At 36.7% G+C, this 20,597-nt stretch overlaps 3 protein-coding genes across 3 annotated transcripts in view; 2 read left to right on the plus strand and 1 right to left on the minus strand.

Annotated features, from left to right (window-relative positions):
- The window catches only part of LOC134842597 (Golgi SNAP receptor complex member 1-like), a 290,244-nt gene that overhangs the window by 55,133 nt on the left and 214,514 nt on the right, over window positions 1-20,597 (plus strand). The window lies entirely within an intron of this gene.
- The window catches only part of LOC134842596 (spermatogenesis-associated protein 7 homolog), a 532,288-nt gene that overhangs the window by 55,129 nt on the left and 456,562 nt on the right, over window positions 1-20,597 (plus strand). The window lies entirely within an intron of this gene.
- LOC134841715 (uncharacterized) overlaps window positions 7,391-20,597 on the minus strand; it is a 38,041-nt gene continuing 24,834 nt past the window's right edge. The window contains exons 5-7 of the mRNA XM_063857749.1: window positions 19,093-19,260; window positions 8,933-9,363; window positions 7,391-8,465 (exon numbers count right to left, since the gene is read on the minus strand). Of these exons, the coding sequence (XP_063713819.1) occupies window positions 7,751-8,465; window positions 8,933-9,363; window positions 19,093-19,260 (1,314 nt within the window). The 3' untranslated portion in view covers window positions 7,391-7,750. The remainder of the gene's footprint in view (window positions 8,466-8,932; window positions 9,364-19,092; window positions 19,261-20,597) is intronic.

The following is a 20,597-nucleotide window of genomic DNA, read 5'->3' on the forward strand; positions in this document are numbered from 1 at the left end:
GTCCATTCGAAACACAACAACTTCTTACAAGCTAGGAGGATAGTGTTTACCAACTTGCAATTTTTTCTGACAACTTTTAATTTGCCTTTGCGCGAAGTTTTTGCTCCCGTGTCATTTTTGGCCTTCTGACTCCCATCTCCCTGCAAGTTTTACGCAGGCTTTTGAACAGCTGATGCAAGAGTTTGAGGCACTAAAACGCACATGCCTGCCATCTAAAAACCTTCTCCTATCATTTTCAGCAAAAAACATCTGCTTAAATTGAAACTCTTTTATAGAAAAGGCAGTGGAAAGCTTTTGACAGCACACTTGTGCGTTTCATGATCTAATACGCACATATCTGTTTTTGAATGTCTCTCCCCATCATTTTTAGTGATTTTCAAGTTTGTTTTTAATTAGTCCATTAGTTTTTCGCAAAACTCTGGGAGTTCGAAATTTGCCAATATCATCTGATCTTGCTCAGGATCTTATTATGCACGAAGTAAAGAAAATGTTTTTGATTCTGAAAGCGTAACGGAGTTACTCATGTGTGTCAATTTATTCCGCTCTGCAAACTTGCTGCTAAATTCACTCAGGCTACGCAATTGGTTGTTTTAATTTTGTACTGCTCAATTTTTGTACTAGTGATTTGATGTTGTGCAAATTAAAGTTTTTTAACGAACAAGTATTCGATAGCAGTTGAGGGGAAAAGGCAACTTTTGGGGATTTGCTCTTTCACAAGCAGTCTTTTTATCGCTTGTTTTTTTTCAATTTTTAGCTATTCTCTTCTTAATTTATCTAACACTCAAAGCAGCGTTTTTCTTTTTTTTTTGGTAACGCTTTCTCAACAAAAGATTGACTATGTCATAGCGTATGGGGACTTGGTATAACATTTTGACAAAAAGCTAATATGGGGTACAAAAGTAGTGGGACAAGCTTTATCCGAGAGCGGTGGGAGACAAATTCCTGAATGTTCCGACTGCCTTTTAAGGTTTTATGGAGCAGTAATAACATTTAAAAAATAAATGAAATAAAACAAGACTGCTCGTATCAGGGCTTCAGGGCTGAGCCCTGAATGTTCCGACTGCCTTTTTAAGGTTTATGGAGCAGCAGTAATAACATAAAAAAATTAATTGAAAAAAAGTAAAATGAAAATTTTTTTTTCTAAAATTTAAAACTTTTTATGAAAATCATCCCCCCACACGCCATATAAAGTACAAAAAGATAGATTTCGTTCCTTGTAACAAATAAATTATGGCAAATAAGCTTCGTTCAACCAATTTGGAGCGATTTCTAAGACGGATTAAATCTCCGCTTATTACGCGTTAATAGCGCGAATTATATTGCGCGTTAATTGTCCCAAATTGGTCATAATGGCCAAAATGCCAATCTTTAAACCCTCATAGCTTTACGAAAAATGATCACAAGTGAAATATCTTTTCTAATTTAAGCTCAGGACAACAATAGCTTTCGAATGATATAAAAAAATTCCGTCAAAAATGGCTAGTTAAAAAGTCGAAATTTGTCTGAAGAAAAAAAAACCCACCCCGAGCACAAATATTCCGTTACTTTCGTATCGAAAGTCGGAACAATAAAATGAAAATTTTTTTTCTAAAATTTGAATTTTTTTTTAATGAAAATCATCTCCCAACACGCCATATAAAATATAAAAGGATAGATTTCTCTCCTTGTAACGAATCAATTATGGCAATTAAGCTTCTTTCAACCAATTTGGAACGATTTTAAGACGGATTAACTCTCGGCTTGCGCGTTAATAGCGCGAAATATATCGCGCGTTAATTGTCCTAAATTGGCCAAAATTGCAATCTTTAAACCCCCATAACTTTACGAAAAACGATCACAGGTGAAATATTTTTTCAAATTTGAGCTCAGGACAACAATAGCTTTCGAACGATATAAAAAATTCCGTCAACAATGGTTAGTTAAAAAGTCGAAATTTGTCTGAAGAAAAAAAACCCAACCCGAGCACAAATATTCCGTTACTTTCGTATCGAAAGTCGGAACAAAAATAGTAAAACTTCATAGAACAAGTCTGACAATTTTTATCTCAAATAAAAGCTCAATTACTATAGACAACCCAAGAGAGACGGCGTTGTTTTTGATTTAGAATTTCTTAAACCAATATTCGATTTTTTTTCAAGCGAAAGAAACTTTTTTCCTATTTGAGATTTCGTGTCATTGTTTGGCCTTCTGAATCTATTCTCGCTACAAGCAATAAGCAGGCATTTGGACAGCAATTATGAGCTGTCTGATAGCCTTTTCCGTCATTGTTAGCAAAAAACCAATTAATTCACAAATTGATTTAAAAAACTGATTGGGGAAGGCTTTTGGTCATCAGATAAGTTGGTTTTAGGGCTTAAAACGCACATATCTGATTTCTAAAAGCCTCCCCCGTGTTTCAGCGAAAACTATTCAAATCATGAGCTAACTGATTTTATTCGTTAAATTGATTGAGGAAGGACTTTGACAGCAGATGTGTGCGATCGACAACTCTGCTGAGAACACACCTGCTAACCAATGGCCTCTTATATCACTTTCAGCGAAAAAAATCTATTCCTTTTTTGAAATAATTGATTTTTTTTTGCTTATGATGACGCGTGGGAAGGCCTAGGTGGTGATGGCTATAAGGCGGCGATGGCTACCAATTTTTCGTATTATCCAAGAGTATTTTTACCGGAGAAGGTTTACTCTTACTTGATTCATTATATCAATAACTTGGTTCTTGAAATTTAACGCTAGGGTTAATGAAGTTAAAGCTTAGGAAACATATTTGTTGCAATTAATTTTGTTTGTTGAAATATACAATCAAGAATGTTGAAATTAATTGAAAAAAAAGTTTATTAACCGTGAACTATTTCAACTTCTGTAAGCTCAATCCAAGATACCAACCGGATTCAAAAGTGTTTTTTATACTAATGAGCAGGAATAGTATTGGTACGCGATCTAACAGAATGCCAAAAAGTGTGGCTTTTTTTATTAAATAGTTTCACTTCTGAAAGAGGAGAACGATTGAATTGAATCTATCTAGTACCAAGAACGGCAGTTCATAAAAGATTGTGAATAATGCATTGTTTTTACAGACTCAAAAGAAGTTCGAGACTCATAACTTATTTATGGGTCTATTTACGCCTAGTTACAATAAAAACATGTAAAAAATTAATTTCTGCGGGTATGAGTTATGCAAACTCATCTTAAAAGGCAGCTGCAATACTTTTTCCAGCAATTTTTTACCAACACCGGATTAAGGAAGAAAAGCGTACGCACCCCTCCCTCCTCCCTCCCCCCCCCCCCCCCCAGAGATTCGACCCCCTGCCTACTGGAACCAGTTCTAAATATTTATGATGGAATACCACTATAAAATATTTATAACTAACCAATCATATTCCTTCTCTAACATTTACACTTATTGGTAAGTGCTGAAACTACTTGTAGTTTCAGCACCAGAACAATTTAAATATTTAAATAAAACTTAGATTACAGTTGTTCTCCTTCTGCTTAAACTCCAAGAACTAACTCGCATAAACCAGTATACACTAGATCTATTGAGACTAGGAGATATAAGAGTAAGATTAAGTTTGGTATTAGACTAAGAAGTTGCACGAATCTATCCGGCTGAAAATAAGCGTGACGAGCAGACGGTGTACCTTATCTGAAATTATTCTATGAGTATAACCAATAGGTCATAACTCACTACCCAAAAGGTCCCCCCTTTGTATTATTTTTGAGACACCGATTTTTGACTGACGAACCCAAAGTTTTTTAAAGGCACCTTTGGTGCCCAAATATAATAACTTTGAGGGGAGAGCATCCGCCGAAAGGACGCAATTTTTTGGTCAAACTTTTGCAAAAAATCCCTAAAAATGACTTTTTTGTCCTGTTTTTTTTTTTCAAAATGGGGTATTTATAAGTGATTTGGGAGAGCTCAAAAAATCAATTTGGTCAGACTCCGAACGCCGAAAGGCGACTAAGACGACAATGTTTCAGTGACATCGAGGTCATCAGGACGAAACAAACGCTAAACTCAGTTTTTGGCAGCCCAGTCAAGTATGCGATCAAAGCAGTAGAGGAAACGACAATTGACAGATCTTCTCAGTCCCTATCTTAGAAGGCAAAATGGATACTTCACCAGTACCAAGGAGGAACATGAAAGTTTTTGAAAAGAGTATACCGAAACTCTAATCTGTCAAGCATTTTGAAATTTGTTTTGTTGCTGTGCAAACTTTGTGCTAAATACCCAACATTCATATCTCAAATCTACTTTGTAATTTTTTGTGGAGGGGGAAATTGCACGGCACAGTGTACCGTGCTTAGCTTTAGCTGTATTAATTGAATGGCCTATATTATTAAATGGAGGTTTGCACGGGTACCCCCGATTTGGCTGCGGCCTACTCCTTTTCTAAACCTAAACTCAAATTGCAAGAAAACCCCACCTGCCCACTTGAGACATCTTCCCACCGGAACCACCCCACCTGAACCATCAAACCATTACCCCCCCCCCCCCCCCCCGCCGCACCTGAACCAACTCCCTGCCGGAACCTCCACTTGATCCGGTTCAGTTAGTATGGGTGTGGGAGGTTTGGTTGCTGGGGTTCATGTGGGGGAGGGGGAGTTGGTTCAGTTGGGGGAAGAGTGTTGTTTCAGGCGGGGGCGGGGTTGGTTCAGGTGGGAGATAGGATACAAAGAGGGCAAAGGGGCAAACATGGGGGGAGTTTTAAGAGGGTAATTGTTAAAATTAAAAAAAAAACAGTTTGCAAAAAATTCCGTTAACCTCTCCCGCTTAACGTTTGCCCCTTTTGCTCACTTACAACCCCTAGCCCAACCTCGTTTGCCTTTTTGCCCCCACCCACCTGAACCACCCCCCCTCCCCCCTGACCATCTCTGACATCCCCGGCCTTGTTCAACCACCCCCTTCACCCAGCTGACCCACCTGGGGAGGTGAGGGGGGTTTGGTTCAGTCGGGGGAAGGCGGGGGAAGAGTACAAAGGAAGCAAAGGGGCCAACATGGGGGAGGGTTGTAAGGGGCAATTGTTGGAAGGAAAAAAGTTAGTTTTTGAGTAACATAAAAAGTAACAAAAAATCAAAGTTGCGCAGAAACTAATTTAAATTGATTAACAAGTATCTAACTTTAGTTGAAAACTTCATGTGCGTTGAAACTTGCATCTGAATAACGTGGAAACAGATCAGTATTTTTTAGAATCATTTTTTTTCCGCTTTTGTGGAAACTTATAATGATACTCAATTATAATCGATTTTTATTCGTGAATTTAGGTTAATCAATATTTATATTTTTCAAGATTTTAAAATATATATATGGTTAACTTGCTCAACTTTTATAAATCTTTATCGTTTCTATCGTAGTTTTGACAATTAAAGGAGTTGTTTTTATCAATTAGCCCGTAAAATTCAAAACTGTGTTTTTTCGTCCTATAGTTTTTCTAACGGCCCGGGTTGACCTCCATAGACCGAAAATGCTAATCATACAATTTCATACACTTAGTCTATGGAAAAATGCTAGTCATACAAATTTCATGCATTTTTGCAAAATGAGTTTAATCGAATTTTAAAGGTATTTTATAGTTGTTTTGGTATCGAAATTGGTGTCTCTTCATAAATAAAAGGAAAAAAAGGTATGAAAAAAAAATGCTAACCATACAATTTCCATATATGGAAATTGTATGATTAGAATTTAAAAAAAAAAAAATTTTGTGAAAAAAAAGCTTTGAACAATCAATTCAACTGCTGGCAAAGCATTTAAGCGTTTTTTGGGCTGCTACGACAGAAAACTTTGACTTTTTTATTTTTGTTTTCTGAAAAAAAACACCAGTCATACAATTTCCATATATGGAAATTGTATGACTAGCATTTTTTTGATGGCGACTACGAAAGTTTTTGAAATTGCCCCCAAAAATTTTTCATGTTTTTTTTCAACCGCAAATTGATTTTCGTATTCAAACAAACATTTTTTGAAAAAATTTTTGCATGCAAAATTTAATTTTTTTGTGTGTATAACGTAGTCCTGGATATACTAAAATTGGATTTTTTTCCTTTTCTCTTCATAACTTTTTTCAAAAACGCTTAAAACTCCTCGTTCTTTTGTATGACATGTTTTTGAATGCCTTGATCAATGTTTGGTAATTTAAAAATTCAAATTTTAGAAATAATCATCTTTGAAAACTATTGCCAAAATTTAAAAGTTCATTACTTTCGTTATATTGTTTGTCTGAGACAGAAGTAACACATATCAGGCTGTTTCCAATGCATTTTCAATGCGAGAAGGCCAAACCGTTTGAGTAATCAAGGTTTATGTCATTTGTGTTCGGTTACGAACACAACCAAAAAATTTTGAGAAATTAAAATGTAAAAAATCAATATTTTTGGTTTATGGAAAAATGCTAGTGATACAATTTCCATATATGAAAAAAATACTAATCATAGACCTTTCATGCAATTTTCTGTACGTATGGAATTGCATGAAAAGTGTATGACTAGCATTTTTCCATATATGGAAATTGTATGACTAGTACTTTTGGTCATCCCGGGGGGGGGGGGGGTATTCTCACGATGGAGAGACCAAATGATGCAAACCGCAGAACTAATCAGAATCGCTAGACGTTTCCAATCGCTCACTGTTCTTTGCTCAAATTCGTAGCATTGTTGACAGAAAACGAATTGAAGTAAGTAGCACAGCAATTTTTTTTCCGTAGAACTCACGCTTATATATAATAATCGACATCGATTTCGCAGTTTTTCTAAATTTTCATGTATCAGTATGGTCTATATTAATCGTAATGGCCTGGAGTTGCGTACTTTGAGGTTTTTTAATACTTAATTCTGAAAATAACAGATACTAAAGGTGAAACTTTTGTTTTTTCCATCACCGCTAGCCCACATGAAATATTTTTGAAATTAGATAAGTGAATGAAAGCTAAAAATTTCTTAAGTCAGATTAACTACTCTGATTTTCTACAAATTTTTATAATTATGAAAAAATCACTTCACTCGCAAAATTCAGAAACAGCAAAAAGCACTTACTATAATACAATACAAGCGTATTACCAAACCAATCACATTATACATTACTTTTTAAAAATATTTTCTTAGGTAAATATAAAATTTAGTCAAAGAAAACAAATCCGAAGGCAATCAGCAAAAACAACTCCCTCAAAAGACTTATTTGTCTGACTTTTATATGGCATCTACAGAATTTTTCATTGCCATACTTCTAAACAAGTTTTCAACGGGATCAGACTTCTAAGCGAGTTCCAAATTGTTTTTTTTTTAGTTTTTGGCTATGTGACACTGTATAATAAGGAAGGAAGTTTTGACCAATCAGAGAGTAGGAAATTTTGAATTTCAAATAAAATTCACCAGTCCTAGTTTGCTGATTTTTTTTGTGAAAATTCATTTGTAGATACTATAGGGGGATTGTTAAGTATATCCACAGAGTTTTTCTCATGAAACTCCAATTGCTACAACACGAATAAAATGGCAACACGAATGCGACATAAATAAAAGGGCTACAAAATGATATATCACTTCTGCAATAAATGGATATCCATTTTTTCAAAACTGAACATTTTAGTTTGACAATAAATACAAAATTAAAGGAAAGCGTGGGTTATTTTAGGATTAAAATTGGGAAGAAGTTTAAATTATGGGCTAAAAGCGTATAATTTTATGCTACAGTTAGACATTTATAACAGCGTTTTAGCGATACAACAATAACCACCACTGTTTCAAAACCAGTACAATTCTATTTATTTTTGGTCATGCCAGGATCACTGAAGAACCCGAAGTTGCTTCTTCTGACGGAGAAATCGTTGCCCACGGACAAACTACTAGATGCGGTCCTGATAGAACTCTCGCCCATGGACGATACTTTCTCCGCAGTTCCCTCTTTCTCATTCATATACTTCTCAAATGATTGCTTCTTCCCTCGAATTCTGAGATACTCCGTCATATCGAATACAAAATCGACCAGCTCCAAAACTGTCAAAACACTGATTCCCAAATAAAGTCCTAGAAGGCCGCCAAAGTTCGAAATAACCAGAACGAAGTTATAAACTGACCGCTCCACTATAACTGTTTCAGAGAGGTCACGAAAGTACACGGTCACACTTCCGAAAGTTGACCTCAACTGGGTCAATGCGGTTTGAGAGTTCGCATTCTTATCATCTGAGTACTTATCAATTGCAGTCATGAGATAGTCAACTGCGGAGCCATTTAGATCATGGTAAACACTGGCCACAAATCTCGCAATGGATCGGTTTGTTGGCCACTCAAGTTGAGTAATCTGGACGCCAAACGACTTAACACTGCATTCATTCGGGCAGTCACATGCGATGTTCGGGTTTGTGTTCTCGTTTATATAGTCAACACATGCTCGAGCTTTGATTTGACTGATGTTGCACAGCGGGTGCTCTTTGATCAGAAGGTTGTCGATGCACCCACATTCTTCCACTTTCAAGCTAGGAATGAGTGATTATGCTTTGAAGGTAACTTGATAGCTTAACAGGGAAAAAACTTATCTACCCTTGGTTTTTGCTATTTTTGAAACTTTCGAATTTAATACCGAACGCTTTGGAAGGAGGTATGATTGGTCAAAATTAAATTACAAAGTTGTAGAAATTTTGACTCGGAATAGTAGGATATTGTAAAATGACTTTACAATATCCTTTTGCTTACAGCTAAGTTTTCACCTCTCAGTATTTTAAATATGAGCAGAGTTTGAGTACAAAATCATACTTCCATCCAAACAATTCGGTATATTCGAAAGTTTCAAGGAGATAATTTTCATTTTGTCGATATAAGTGGTGATTGTATAAGGGTTTTTTAACGGCAAAATGTAGATGCAGACGGTTGAATAGCAAAAACTAGCTTAGTCGATTTAAAAAATAACAATGAAAAAAAAAACTACAAAATACAAATAACTTACAAATCTAAGCATTCCATTAGACATTCGAGACGTGTGTTGTACATTTGCAGTCTACCCTCGCCGTAATTTTCACAAAAACTGAAAGGATATGTCAACTTCTGAATGTTACTTGGCTGAACAGAAACCAGGTGTTCGAATCCTGGCGGGAGACTTAGCTCACTTGCGAAATCTATGAAGATGTCTCCATTGCGATCAACCAATCCTGGCGGAGTTAGAAACATTTTCAGTCCAGAAGTCGGAGTAAACAACCCCAAAGTGTCATATACCTCAAGGTTGAACCAAAGGCTTAATCCATAGTTTTTTCCACTTGAAGTGACCGGCCCGTAGTTTGTGAACGAGAAACAGTTGCCGTAGTCTGGTGACACAGTTTCATTTATGATCACACTTTCATTGCAGTCTTTGTTGTTGGCACTGCACTTGATGATCATTTCCTGAAAAAATATCAATATTTTGTTTTGGTCAGAGTTAGAGACAAGAAATCGAGAATTATTATAACAAAATGGTTCTTCAAAATATATTCTCTGAGCATGTTTTAAATGGCGGAATGATCATTTCACTCACGGATCGGTTATTTCAATTTGCAAACCTATTGATGAAAGATTTGTGGCTCTCAGATTTTTCTGGTCAAAAGGTTTGGCTATTCGCACCTCAAATTAGCTGAAAGCTGAACTCTTCATCACTAGATGCCTTGGAAGATTAGATTTTTTTTTTCATTTTGAATATAGATAAGGTACCCTAATAGATAATCTGATTGCCTGTTACAACTGATTGCATTCTATAACTGATGTTATAAATGATACTCTCAAAGCATGCGTTTATTTTCTTAGTTATAAATTGATCGCTTCAATTCAAAAAAATATTTGTTAATTTTGTGAAAATCTTGTCAGAGTTTTGGTAAAATCAAACACAAAGCTATTTTAAAGCGACAATTTTTATGCTCAAAAATTTATGTTTTCAATTTTTTCAGGTTTTGAACATAGCTGACAGACAGTTGGAAAAGAGACAATGAACGCAATTAAACAAGAAAAAATTACTTTCGAATTTCTTAGAAAAACAATAGATGCCCTTTAAATTTTTCGAAAGTCTAGAACAAATTATGATTGATGTTTTTTGATTAAGTTAACCCAATTTGAGACTACTGAATCAATAGATAAACTTCTTATTCCGCAGGGAAAACTGAAAATTAAATTCTTATCTGAAAACTAAAGTCGATTACTTTTTTTGTGATCTTGACTTTTTTGTGCCCTTGACATTTTTGCTGTTAGACAGTAGAGCTTGCGTTCCTTTTCATATTATAAGTGAACTGAAGTTAAAAAGAATTCATAAATCAAACGGCGAAAAATCTTCAGACTTTTCCTAAAAAAAACGAAAAAAAGAATCTTCAGCACCTATAAAAGAGTGTGAACTATCATCAACCCTTAAACATATGAATGGTTCCTAAGTAAACGTTCTCAAGGCAAGTGATAACTGGCTGGTGATCATTTAACTGGCAATAGATAACTTCAAACTTAAAAATTTAAGATAAAAGTATTGCCAAAAACGGGTCACTTTTTTAGCTGATCCTGATCCCAAATCAGCTGAAAGCAGAATTTGTCAAGTTGAGAAAACTTGGCAAAAATTAAATTTTTGTGATTTTGAACCTACTCAAAGCATGTTATAATTGACAGGTTGAGAATTTCATAGCTGGATTGAACTGTTTAGAATGAAAAATGATTTTTTTGTAAGAAATGGATGAAACAGTGTTCACAAGGTTTGAATGTTTAGACCCAAATTTAGCTGAAAACGGATTTCTTCGTGTTGAGAGGATTTGAGATGTTTGCTTAATTTCTGATTTTGAACTTGCAAACTTCTGCTCAATAGATTTTCTCAATAAATGTAATAACTGGCGGATTGATCAGATCAACTGAAAACTATTTTGAATGGTTTTGCAAAAAATTGGGCAGAATTTTTGGCTATTTTTCCAAAATTTAGCAAGAGTTGTATTGTTCACATTGAGATTCTTCAACAAGAACTGTTTTTCTTTTCTGATTTTAAATGGTTGCCTGATAGATTTAGAAGATGTTGCCTGATAGAACTACTATTATAACTGGCGAGTTGATCATTTTAATTAGGAAAGAAACAACGGTTAGACACTGGTGAGCATTTGGTCAAAATTATGGCTTTTCAGACCAAAGTTTAGCTAGGAATATCATTTTTGTCATGTTATGAAGTCGCTAGAAAAACTGCTTGTTTTGTAATTTGATGTACATAAATGGTTCTCCAATTGATTTTCTCATGTCCAGTTGATCCTTTCAATCGGTGAAAAATTCATCTTTTGGTTTGGTTTTAACATATTTTGTTCTCAAAAATTATCGTGTCGAAAAATTATGTGCTACTCGCAGCGACTAGCATGATATGTTTAATCAGTTTTTACAAAAAAAAATCCTAAAAAGCACCTAATAGAAAAGTACTCGCTGATTTTTTTTCGTAGTCTTATCATGTTACGACGAAAACTCGAGGAATCACTTCACGAATATATAGCAACATTTCCTATTAAGAAGGAATAATCATTAACTTAAATGACATTTTCGCCTGTAAATGGTTCAGCTATAGTGGTTGGAACATTTTTCCTGCTTGCAGGGGACTTATTTGCTACGCTTATCATGCATTTGACAAAATTCAGTTCCAAAAAACTACCCTATACTAAAGTTTAATGAGAAAAAATTGGTTTTTGATTCAATATATTGGCAAAAAACTTGAATAAGATAATCGATTTTCATGACCTATTTAACCATGAGAATGGAGCTCTAGGGGATTTATATCAAATTTTTTTATTTTTCAAAAAATCATTATTTTCCATTTAATCGGTTGTTCATAAAATCCATGTAAATTGAATATATTTTTATAAAAAAAATTGGGAAAATAAAATAGTAACCGCCATGAGAAATTGTTCGAACCAGATTTTGAATTTCCACGGAGGGTCTAGATTCGCTGACGCCCAAAATACCGGAATTCCCATATCCGTTCTGTTATCTTGAGCTGCGAATCCTGCTGACTGCGCCATGTGATATGCGTTGCGATATCGATTGAAAACAAGTTGTAATTCAATACTGTATTTGGAATATTGAATTTAGGTTTTTGTTTTCTTTTGTTTGGATTGGTTACTGAGAGCTAGATCAGTGTTACGAACTCTGATCTCTCACTTAGTCTCAATGTCATCACACACTATGACACAGTATACCATAAAAGTAATAAGTAAGCGCCATAGATTGGTTGTACATACATAGACAATTAGTGCTACTGCAGTAGCGGTATGACACACCCCCCTCGGTGAAAGAAATAAATTATACAACATAAGTAGGATAATTTCTTTAAAAAAAGTTCACTATACTCAGTTCATAGGAAAGTCTCTGGGTTATTTGACGGTTTAGTTTATAGAATTCTCAATTTTCTTCCAACTCTATTTCCCAACTCGGGTTCCATTCAACCCCTTCGTCTAGTGTAGCATACCCAAATTTTCGCATGAAGAGGTGTCTTTCAAGTCGTCTTACTTTTGATTCCATTGGTCTATCGCTTCGTTCCTTGAAGTCTCTTAATTGATTTCTATATTCCTGAAGTGCTTTCTTCAGAAGTGCTCCCCCTGTTAGGTTTTCTGATATCTCTTTAATTGAGTGCTTTATCGGGTCTCCAAAGCGTTTCGGTTCCTTGTTTTTCGTTTGCCTGGAGCTTCGTCTGATACCCGACTCTTCAGTACTCGACTCATCCGAGAATCCTTGTGGTGGTTCGAAAATCGTATCTTTTTCCGAAATTTGTTGTGGATTTCCTCTGATTTTGTCTGCAACTCGCTGTGCTCCTCGTTTTAGCAATTGGTCTGCATATTTCTCCCACTCGGACGGTGCTAAATTTCGATTGTGGAATCTGTCGATTATGTCCTCTGGGGGTGTTTGGGAATCAATACATTTCAATTTCGACCGCTGTTTTGATTTAGGTGTAGAGCTTGATTGATTTTTATTGTCTAATTTTTCCGGCCTTGACGTGGATTGCTCCTGTTCCGGGTCGACTGCCGTCGCAGTTTGGCTTGTCCCCTGTTGCTGTTTGTTTTGATTTTTCTTTTCTTTTACTTTTTTTTTCCGACTTCTTGGTGTCGCCTTCCTCTATAGTTGATTTTGAGCCCGCCAAATTTGGTTTTGCTCTTTTGATTGCCAAGTTCAGACCTCCCCCTGCTTCTATGTCTTTTAAATTCACTATTGTTTGGCTTTTTTGAAAACGCTCTATGGGATTCCTCGTATCTGCGATCTCCATTTCTAATTGTAGTTCTTCATCTGATCCCAACTCCTCGAGTAATTCGGGGGAACTGATCCTCTGAAACTTTTTTGTAGGTTCCACCGATGGACTTTTACTCGCGCTTCGCTGATTTTCTTGTGTCAGCACCGTTTTCGATTGTGCAATATCCGATTTCCTATAGATAGAGCCTGTAGACGTCTTGATCGTTGAGTCTGTTTCGGAAGCGATTTTCCCTTTTAATTGTTTGGTTAGTGCTTGTCCGCTTTTTCTTAGTGGGTCCTTTCTGAGTATTGTTTTAGGTGGTGATTTACATTGATTTTCCCAAGAATAATTCTCCCAAGAATAAATCATCTCCTTTCTCCCAAGAATTGATTCCTTTCTCCCAAGAATAAATCATCTCCTTTCGAAGATCGGGATTTAGTAGTCCAGTCTCGTCCACTAATCTTCTGATATCGTTTTTAGCCGCATCTCTTCTCTCGTTGTTCCAGCGGGCGTTCGCCTCCAACAACTCCTTTAGAACTTTAGCCCTTTCTTTATCTCTGTCCGATGTTAGCAGCTGCTTGTGCAGTGGGCTTGTATCTCTGCTGAGTTGTCCCTTGCGTACTATTTTGAGGTTCTCTCTCGACTGGTCAATTCTACGTTTCAAATGGGAAGCCGTCAGTGCTGAGCGTTCCAAGTGTTGTTTGTCTAAATAGTCAGAGTTATTTAAAAACCTATCCCTCACAATTTTAAATTCTGTTTTTGGTAGTCTGCCAAAATGCACTTGAAATGGGGATACTTGAATGGTTTTCTGCTTGTTCCACCGTAAACCTCTCATTATAATACTAAGACATAATTGATTGATTTATAATTTTCTTCGAGCACATCACCCCCAGTCTTCTTTTTATAGTTTGGATTGTACGTTCGACCAAACCACAGCCTCGGTGGTCCCCCACCGGACAGAATTTTTGCTCGATTTTGAAATCCGAACAGAATTTTTTTAGCGTTTTCCCCTTAAAACCTGAAAATTGGTCCGAACGAATTGATTCGGGAATCCCATGTGTGTCGATATATGATCTCAAGAATTTTACTGTGCACTTCCCACTTGTATATTTCGTAACCTTTATTGATGAAAATTTTGAGAATCGATCTATCGCTACTAAGAGGTAAATTTTTTTTTCCTTTTGGATTTTCTATGGGCCCCGCGTAATCTAATTGTACTTCCTGTCCCGGCTGCGTGAGCAGTGGCAGTGGTTTTGACGCATTTTTTGAAATAAGATATTTTACCTTCTTACCATATCTGGTACAGCTACGGCACTCCTCTGCCAGATTCACACTGTCCTTATACGGGGACTACTAGCCGGTTATTCACCAAGATGCAATCGTCCTGAACTGCCATCTGTGACCACAACGGGTTTGTATAAGGTCCCATTAGTTCAAAGCCTTGTTTGTCCCCTCTTTCTATCACTCTTCTAAGGCGGTCCATCCACGTGTCTTCGGTGGTTAATTCTGCTAGTAGATTTTTGTCGAACAGTTTTGCTGAATTGTCCAGAGTCTCTTCTTGTTGCTGCTTCGGCAGTTTTATTTTTCCCAGTCTCTTCGGCGGTTCTATTGAGCACACTTCTTCTTCACTCTCCGCCTCTTCTGTAGTCGTCAGGTCCATTTCTATTACCTGCACCTCACTTAGTTTCCTTTCCGCCGATGCGATTGGTTTCTTCTTGTGTGTGTGCCACCAGTTCTATATTTTCCCGTATATTGTCTTCTCCGCCTATTAGTTGCCAGAATGAGAGTAGTCTTTGATCTGCTTCTCTTTGTTGATCCGGTTCGAGCTTCCGTTTCACCCGTGATGCTTGCCGTGTTTCACTGTCGGAGCTATCTCTGTTTTTCCGGCCACCTCTGATGATTTTTCTTGTACGCTTCCTCGTTTCGCCATTCTTGTGGTGAGTCCAACCACCAATCGTATGATCTGTTTCCTGGCATCTCGTTCCTTGAGTCAGTTTTTTTTGAATTTCTAGTACTGGTTGTTTTACGATTTTTGAGTTATTTGAGACCGACTGTTTGTTGTTTGATTTGACGAAAAAGTGATCTGTTTATGTTGAGCTGCAGTGTTTAGCTGTTTTTGCAGTCGTGAAAACTGTTTTTTTTTCGTTCCGGTCGAGCTTTGTTCGTTTTTGACCGTTTTGGTTGTTATAGCAACCATTACTTGATGACTGTTTCTTTGCATTCCTTCTAGAACATTCTAGAACGTTTTCGTTCCGGTTGAGCGACCCAGTTCTTTAAACCTACTGTTCCTGCAGTCGAACGCTTCATGAAAGGAGTTTATTGTCGCTACTACAAACTTTTCGTCTAATTCTGATTCGGGCCAGGGATCATTGAAAGGATCACGCGATAAATAATCAACTATGCCCATGTCCCTCCCCGGAATGTGAACTATTTTGAACTGATATGGCAATAGTGGTCTTAATTTTTCAGTCAGGCTTGCTGCGTTAGGTATAAATTTAGCTAAGTGATTTATACTTTCCAAAAATGACCTTAACTGTTTAAGCAATTTCGGCGGGTTCAAATTTACCACAGCTTCCGTTTTAGTGATTTTTGGTCTAACCCTTGCTTCTGAGAGGTGATGACCTAACCAATTCACTTCTTGTTTGAAAAATTCGCACTTTGATAGTTTCAATGCCAAATTTTCCGCATCCAATTTCTTTAATACTGCTTCTACCAAATTTCCATGTTCAATTTCACTTCCCTTTGACACAATGAGTATGTCATCCAGAAAACAGAACGTGTTTTTAGCGTGGTTGATAGTTCTACCCATGGCCTTTTGAAATTCAGCTGGCATATCTGCTAAACCATAGAACCCTGTCAAAAATCTGTAGGTTCCGGTTGCTTTCCCGCCAACGATGTTGAAGTTGCATTGTCTAGCTGTATCAGCAGCCAATTTTAATTGACTGTACGCATACTTCAAATCTAACACCGAAAAATATAGAGTACCCTTTTTGTTTTCAGTCACAATTTGGCTTACCCCATCAATGAGTTCATCTACATTCGGCATTCGGTAATTATTTTTGAACAATTGTCTATTGATTGGCTTCGCGTCCATTGCCATTTTTATTGAGTCGTCTTTCTTTACTGTTATTACAATCGGAGCGATAAAGCAATCACTCGTACATTTATCAAGTTTTGTTATATGACCTTCTGTCAACAACTTCTCGATTTCTTTTTCGACTTTATCTTGTATGTGAATTGGGATTCTTCTCCCCTTTTCTTGAATCGGACATAATGGATATTTAAATTTTGAACTTACAATGTGGTTTTTCGAAATTCCTTGTCTTTCAAATGAATTTTTAAATTGAGTGAAAAATTTTTCTTTCCAAACTTCTGACTGCTCGCACATGAGCACGTCAAACCTGGTGAGTTCCTTTGGCGCTGATTTTTGTCAGTAACTATTCCCACTTGTCCTTGCAAGTCTAGTCCCATGATACATCTGGTCTTTCGTTCTGATACCAGAAAGGTGGCGCCTTTTACCTCCCAGCCCGCTGACCTCAGATTGGTCTTTAGGGCTCCCAGTATACTGATCGGTTGTTTGTTGTAGTCAACGAATTTGGTTTGTAAATTCAGTTTATCTGACGGAATGAATCTTACTTTGTTTGATTTTTCCATAATTTCCTTCGTTGTCGCCCAATTGAGAAATGAAACTGGACTTCCCTTGTCCACTGTTAATTGAATTATTTGGTTATCTATTCGTACCATAGCCTTTAGTGATTTTACTCGTTTCAATGTTGGATCTCGAATCGAATCTATTTTCTGAACTCGCATCATTTTTTCATTTGAATTGTTCCTCATTTCATTGATTCGATCTTTCACATATTTTGAAACTCTCTCGTTTTCCGGTTGATAGGTTTGTATCGACATAACTTCAAACTCACTACATGACCCAACACTTTCACTTATCTGATCGCATTCCTCTACCGATCCTTCCGAGTCTTCCGCAACTTCGCTTACTTGTTGGGATCTGCACATTTTTGCGAAATGATTGGGTTTACCACGTTTTTTACAGGTTTTCCCCATCGCTGGACAATTTTTCAGATGTCCTTGGTCAAATGTCCTTCCACATCTATTACATGGTTTTGTTTTCGTGTTTTGCTTCTTGTTATTGTTTTGTCTTTTATTCGATTCCTTCCTGTTTGGAGTCTTTGTTGTCCCCGACAAATTTTGAACTGCCATTACAGGTTCTTGTTTTATTCTCACACCCGAGGTGTAATTGTTACTTGATACCCCTGTAACCGCCGCATTAGTCTTTTGGAACGCCATTGGGGTTAACTTGCTATGTTCGAATTTTATAGCCCTTTTCAGAACCTCTTCCGGGTCTAGGGTCTCGAATGTCAGCGTATCCTGCAATGTCATGTTTTTCATTTTTGAAATAAACAGGTTGCGGACTATTTCATTGTCCAATGCTCCCAGTTCTGATCGGGCTGCTTGTGCAGTTAACGCTGCGTGAAACGATTCTAGAGATTCTCCTGATCCTTGCATTCTCGTAAATAGCTTGTATCTTTCGTATGTTACACATTTCACCTTTTAAAACGAAATTTCTGCCAAGTTTGTTATTTCCCTGAACGTCATTTTTGATATTTCAGCATGCGGGTTCTTTTGTAGGAATCTTTTCTTTCCCTCTGTACCCAAAGACAAAAATAATCTGGACACCAATTTCTTTTGTACTTCGTTGTAGAAAACATTGTGTCCGACTCGTGGGCCTCTTGTCTTTCTCTTTTCGTTCTCCAATACTACTCTATCCATTGCTAGCTTATCTCTAAGAATCCTAGCGTTCCTCGCATCTTCATTCTCTCCGTCTCTGGGTGTTTCTGGGCGAGGTGGTGGTTCCTCTAATATGTCTTTTGGTTCTTCCAATATAATCTCTGGGTTCACATTTTCTTTGACCGTAACCGCCATGAGAAATTGTTCGAACCAAATTTTGAATTGCCACGGAGGGTCTAGATTCGCTGACGCCCAAAATACTGGAATTCCCATATCCGTTCTGTTATCTTGAGCTGCGAATCCTGCTGGCTGCGCCATGTGATATGCGTTGCGATATCGATTGAAAACAAGTTTTAATTCAATACTGTATTTGGAATATTGAATTTAGGTTTTTGTTTTCCTTTGTTTGGATTGGTTACTGAGAGCTAGATCAGTGTTACGAACTCTGATCTATCACTTAGTCTCAATGTCATCACACACTATGACCTTGAGTATACCATAAAAGTAATAAGTAAGCACCATGGGTTGGTTGTACATACATAGACAATTACTGCTACTGCAGTAGCGGTATGACATCAATTATCCATTTTTAATAATTTGTTATCAATTATTTTTGATTTTTGAAGAGACAGACAATGAAAGCTTAATATAATCAGTTATTATCCATAAAGAGGTAAAACGTAAAACAAGCCTCATTTGTGATTTTTGATCAATGATTTGATGACATTGCTGTATTACATGTGGGCAGGTTTCAAATGAAATATCTAACATTTACTCTAGATTTAAATTTTTTCATCACAAAATTCAGTTTTATTTTTGAAGTTTTGGAAGTTACCATGTTTGATAAAAAATGCTACCATTTTTTGCGCATTATGAATTTATATATTGCATCTTTCTCGTTTAAAAAACAATCAATGATCTTATAATTCAGTTTTACTCAAGATCATCCACGCAAGCAAAATATGTTCAAATTTTGAAGCTGGCTCTTTGTTTTTTGCAATTAAATCTATTTTCTATTTTTCTATCAAGAGTGTTTCTATTTTCAATTCATTTGACGAATCAAAACTCGTTTTGCTATCAGAGTTATCGGCTGGATTTGCCGGGTTAATTTTTCATTTTTTTATTTGTACTAAACGAGTAATAAACTGAGCTTTCTATGTCTGACCAACTTCGTATGTGTGACCCAGAGCGGCCACTTCCTCCATGGGGGCCATAGTGTACCACCTCATGGCCACTGGCCGGCCGAGCACACTCTGGTACTCCCTGTACTGTTCAGAGTCCTTCGGAGAAATCCAAGTATCCAGACTCTCTTTCCAACCACAGTACTCGTCAGAGCCCTGAAATGCAGGGGCGGATTTGAGGGGGGGGGGGGGACGCTTCTCTCAGGGATTCGAACCCCCTGCCGACCTAATGGGTCCCCCTTTGGTGCTTTTCGACCCTAATTTTTAGCCGATCGACCCTAATTTTTTTCTAAAGGCGCCTGTGGCGCCAATATGTACTAGTTTTGAAGGGAAGCGCGCGCTGAGGTATGTAGTAGTTTTGAGGGAAACGTCAAAATTTCCCAAAAAGTGCCCAAAAATGGCTTTTTTGACCCGTTTTTTCAAAAATTTGTCGGCGGAAGAAAATTTGGCCAAAACAAGGGCTTTTTAGTGCTACAGGAGAGCTCGGAAAATTAATTTGTGCGACCTAAAAAAAAGTCGTCAAACTTTTGAATTTTTTTTGAAAATCCGCCACCCCTCGAGAAAACCCTAGATCCGCCCCTGCTGAAATGCATAGAAATTTTATTAGATTATTTGAGAGAACAGTTTTGAATTTCCCTGCATGCAAAATGAAACAAGGATAGCCGGTTACTGTGCAAGTAGCACAGAATGTTCCGACCACAGTCTTAAAAAAATGTTTTCTCAAATTGATTTCGTTTTTTTTCTGCATGTCGTGATAAAAAAATCTGAAGGGAAAAAAAGAATTGAGGCATATTTGAGAATCATAGTAAAATAGGTCAATTAGAAAACAGTTTTTGAAGAAAATGACTAGAAAAACAAAAAAAGTGAAAACAATTTCAATTTTTTTTTTGAAAATTTTTTGCGTAATTTTTTGAATTTCCTAGTTATTGATTCCCAAAATTGCGCTAAAATCCATAAACTACCTTTTCTTCACTAAAACTAAGTTTTCACGGCTTAAATTAAGCTTGAATAAGTTATTGCAATTACTAACTATCCTACTAATTTGCTCGAATCTAGACCAAAAATCAAAATTTTCAAACCAGTTTTTCTCAAAATTGTGAAGATTTGGAACCTGATCTAAACTACATTTTATGATTGGATAATTTAGATATTTTACCAATGTAAAGTATTTAATATTAACCAATCATGATCCATCTAACTAACAACCCACTTATTTGTAAGTGCTGAAGTTACTTGTAATTTCAGCACCAGAGAGATTTGAATTTAACTTAGAAATTAGTTGGACTCTCCCGAGCACTTCAGCAACCGCAATAGACCAGTATACCCTAGATCTATTGAGCCTAGCAGAGACTAGTTAAACAACCTGAGACTAGATAGTATAAGAGTAAGATTAGGATCGGTATTAGACTAAGAAGTTGCACGAATCTATCCGGCCGAAAATAAGATAGCGTGACGAGCAGACGGTGTACCCTATCCGAAATTACTCTATGAGT

Source organism: Symsagittifera roscoffensis, chromosome 3 (genome assembly GCF_963678635.1).
Source record: "Symsagittifera roscoffensis chromosome 3, txSymRosc1.1, whole genome shotgun sequence".
NCBI classification, from domain to species: domain Eukaryota; kingdom Metazoa; phylum Xenacoelomorpha; order Acoela; family Convolutidae; genus Symsagittifera; species Symsagittifera roscoffensis.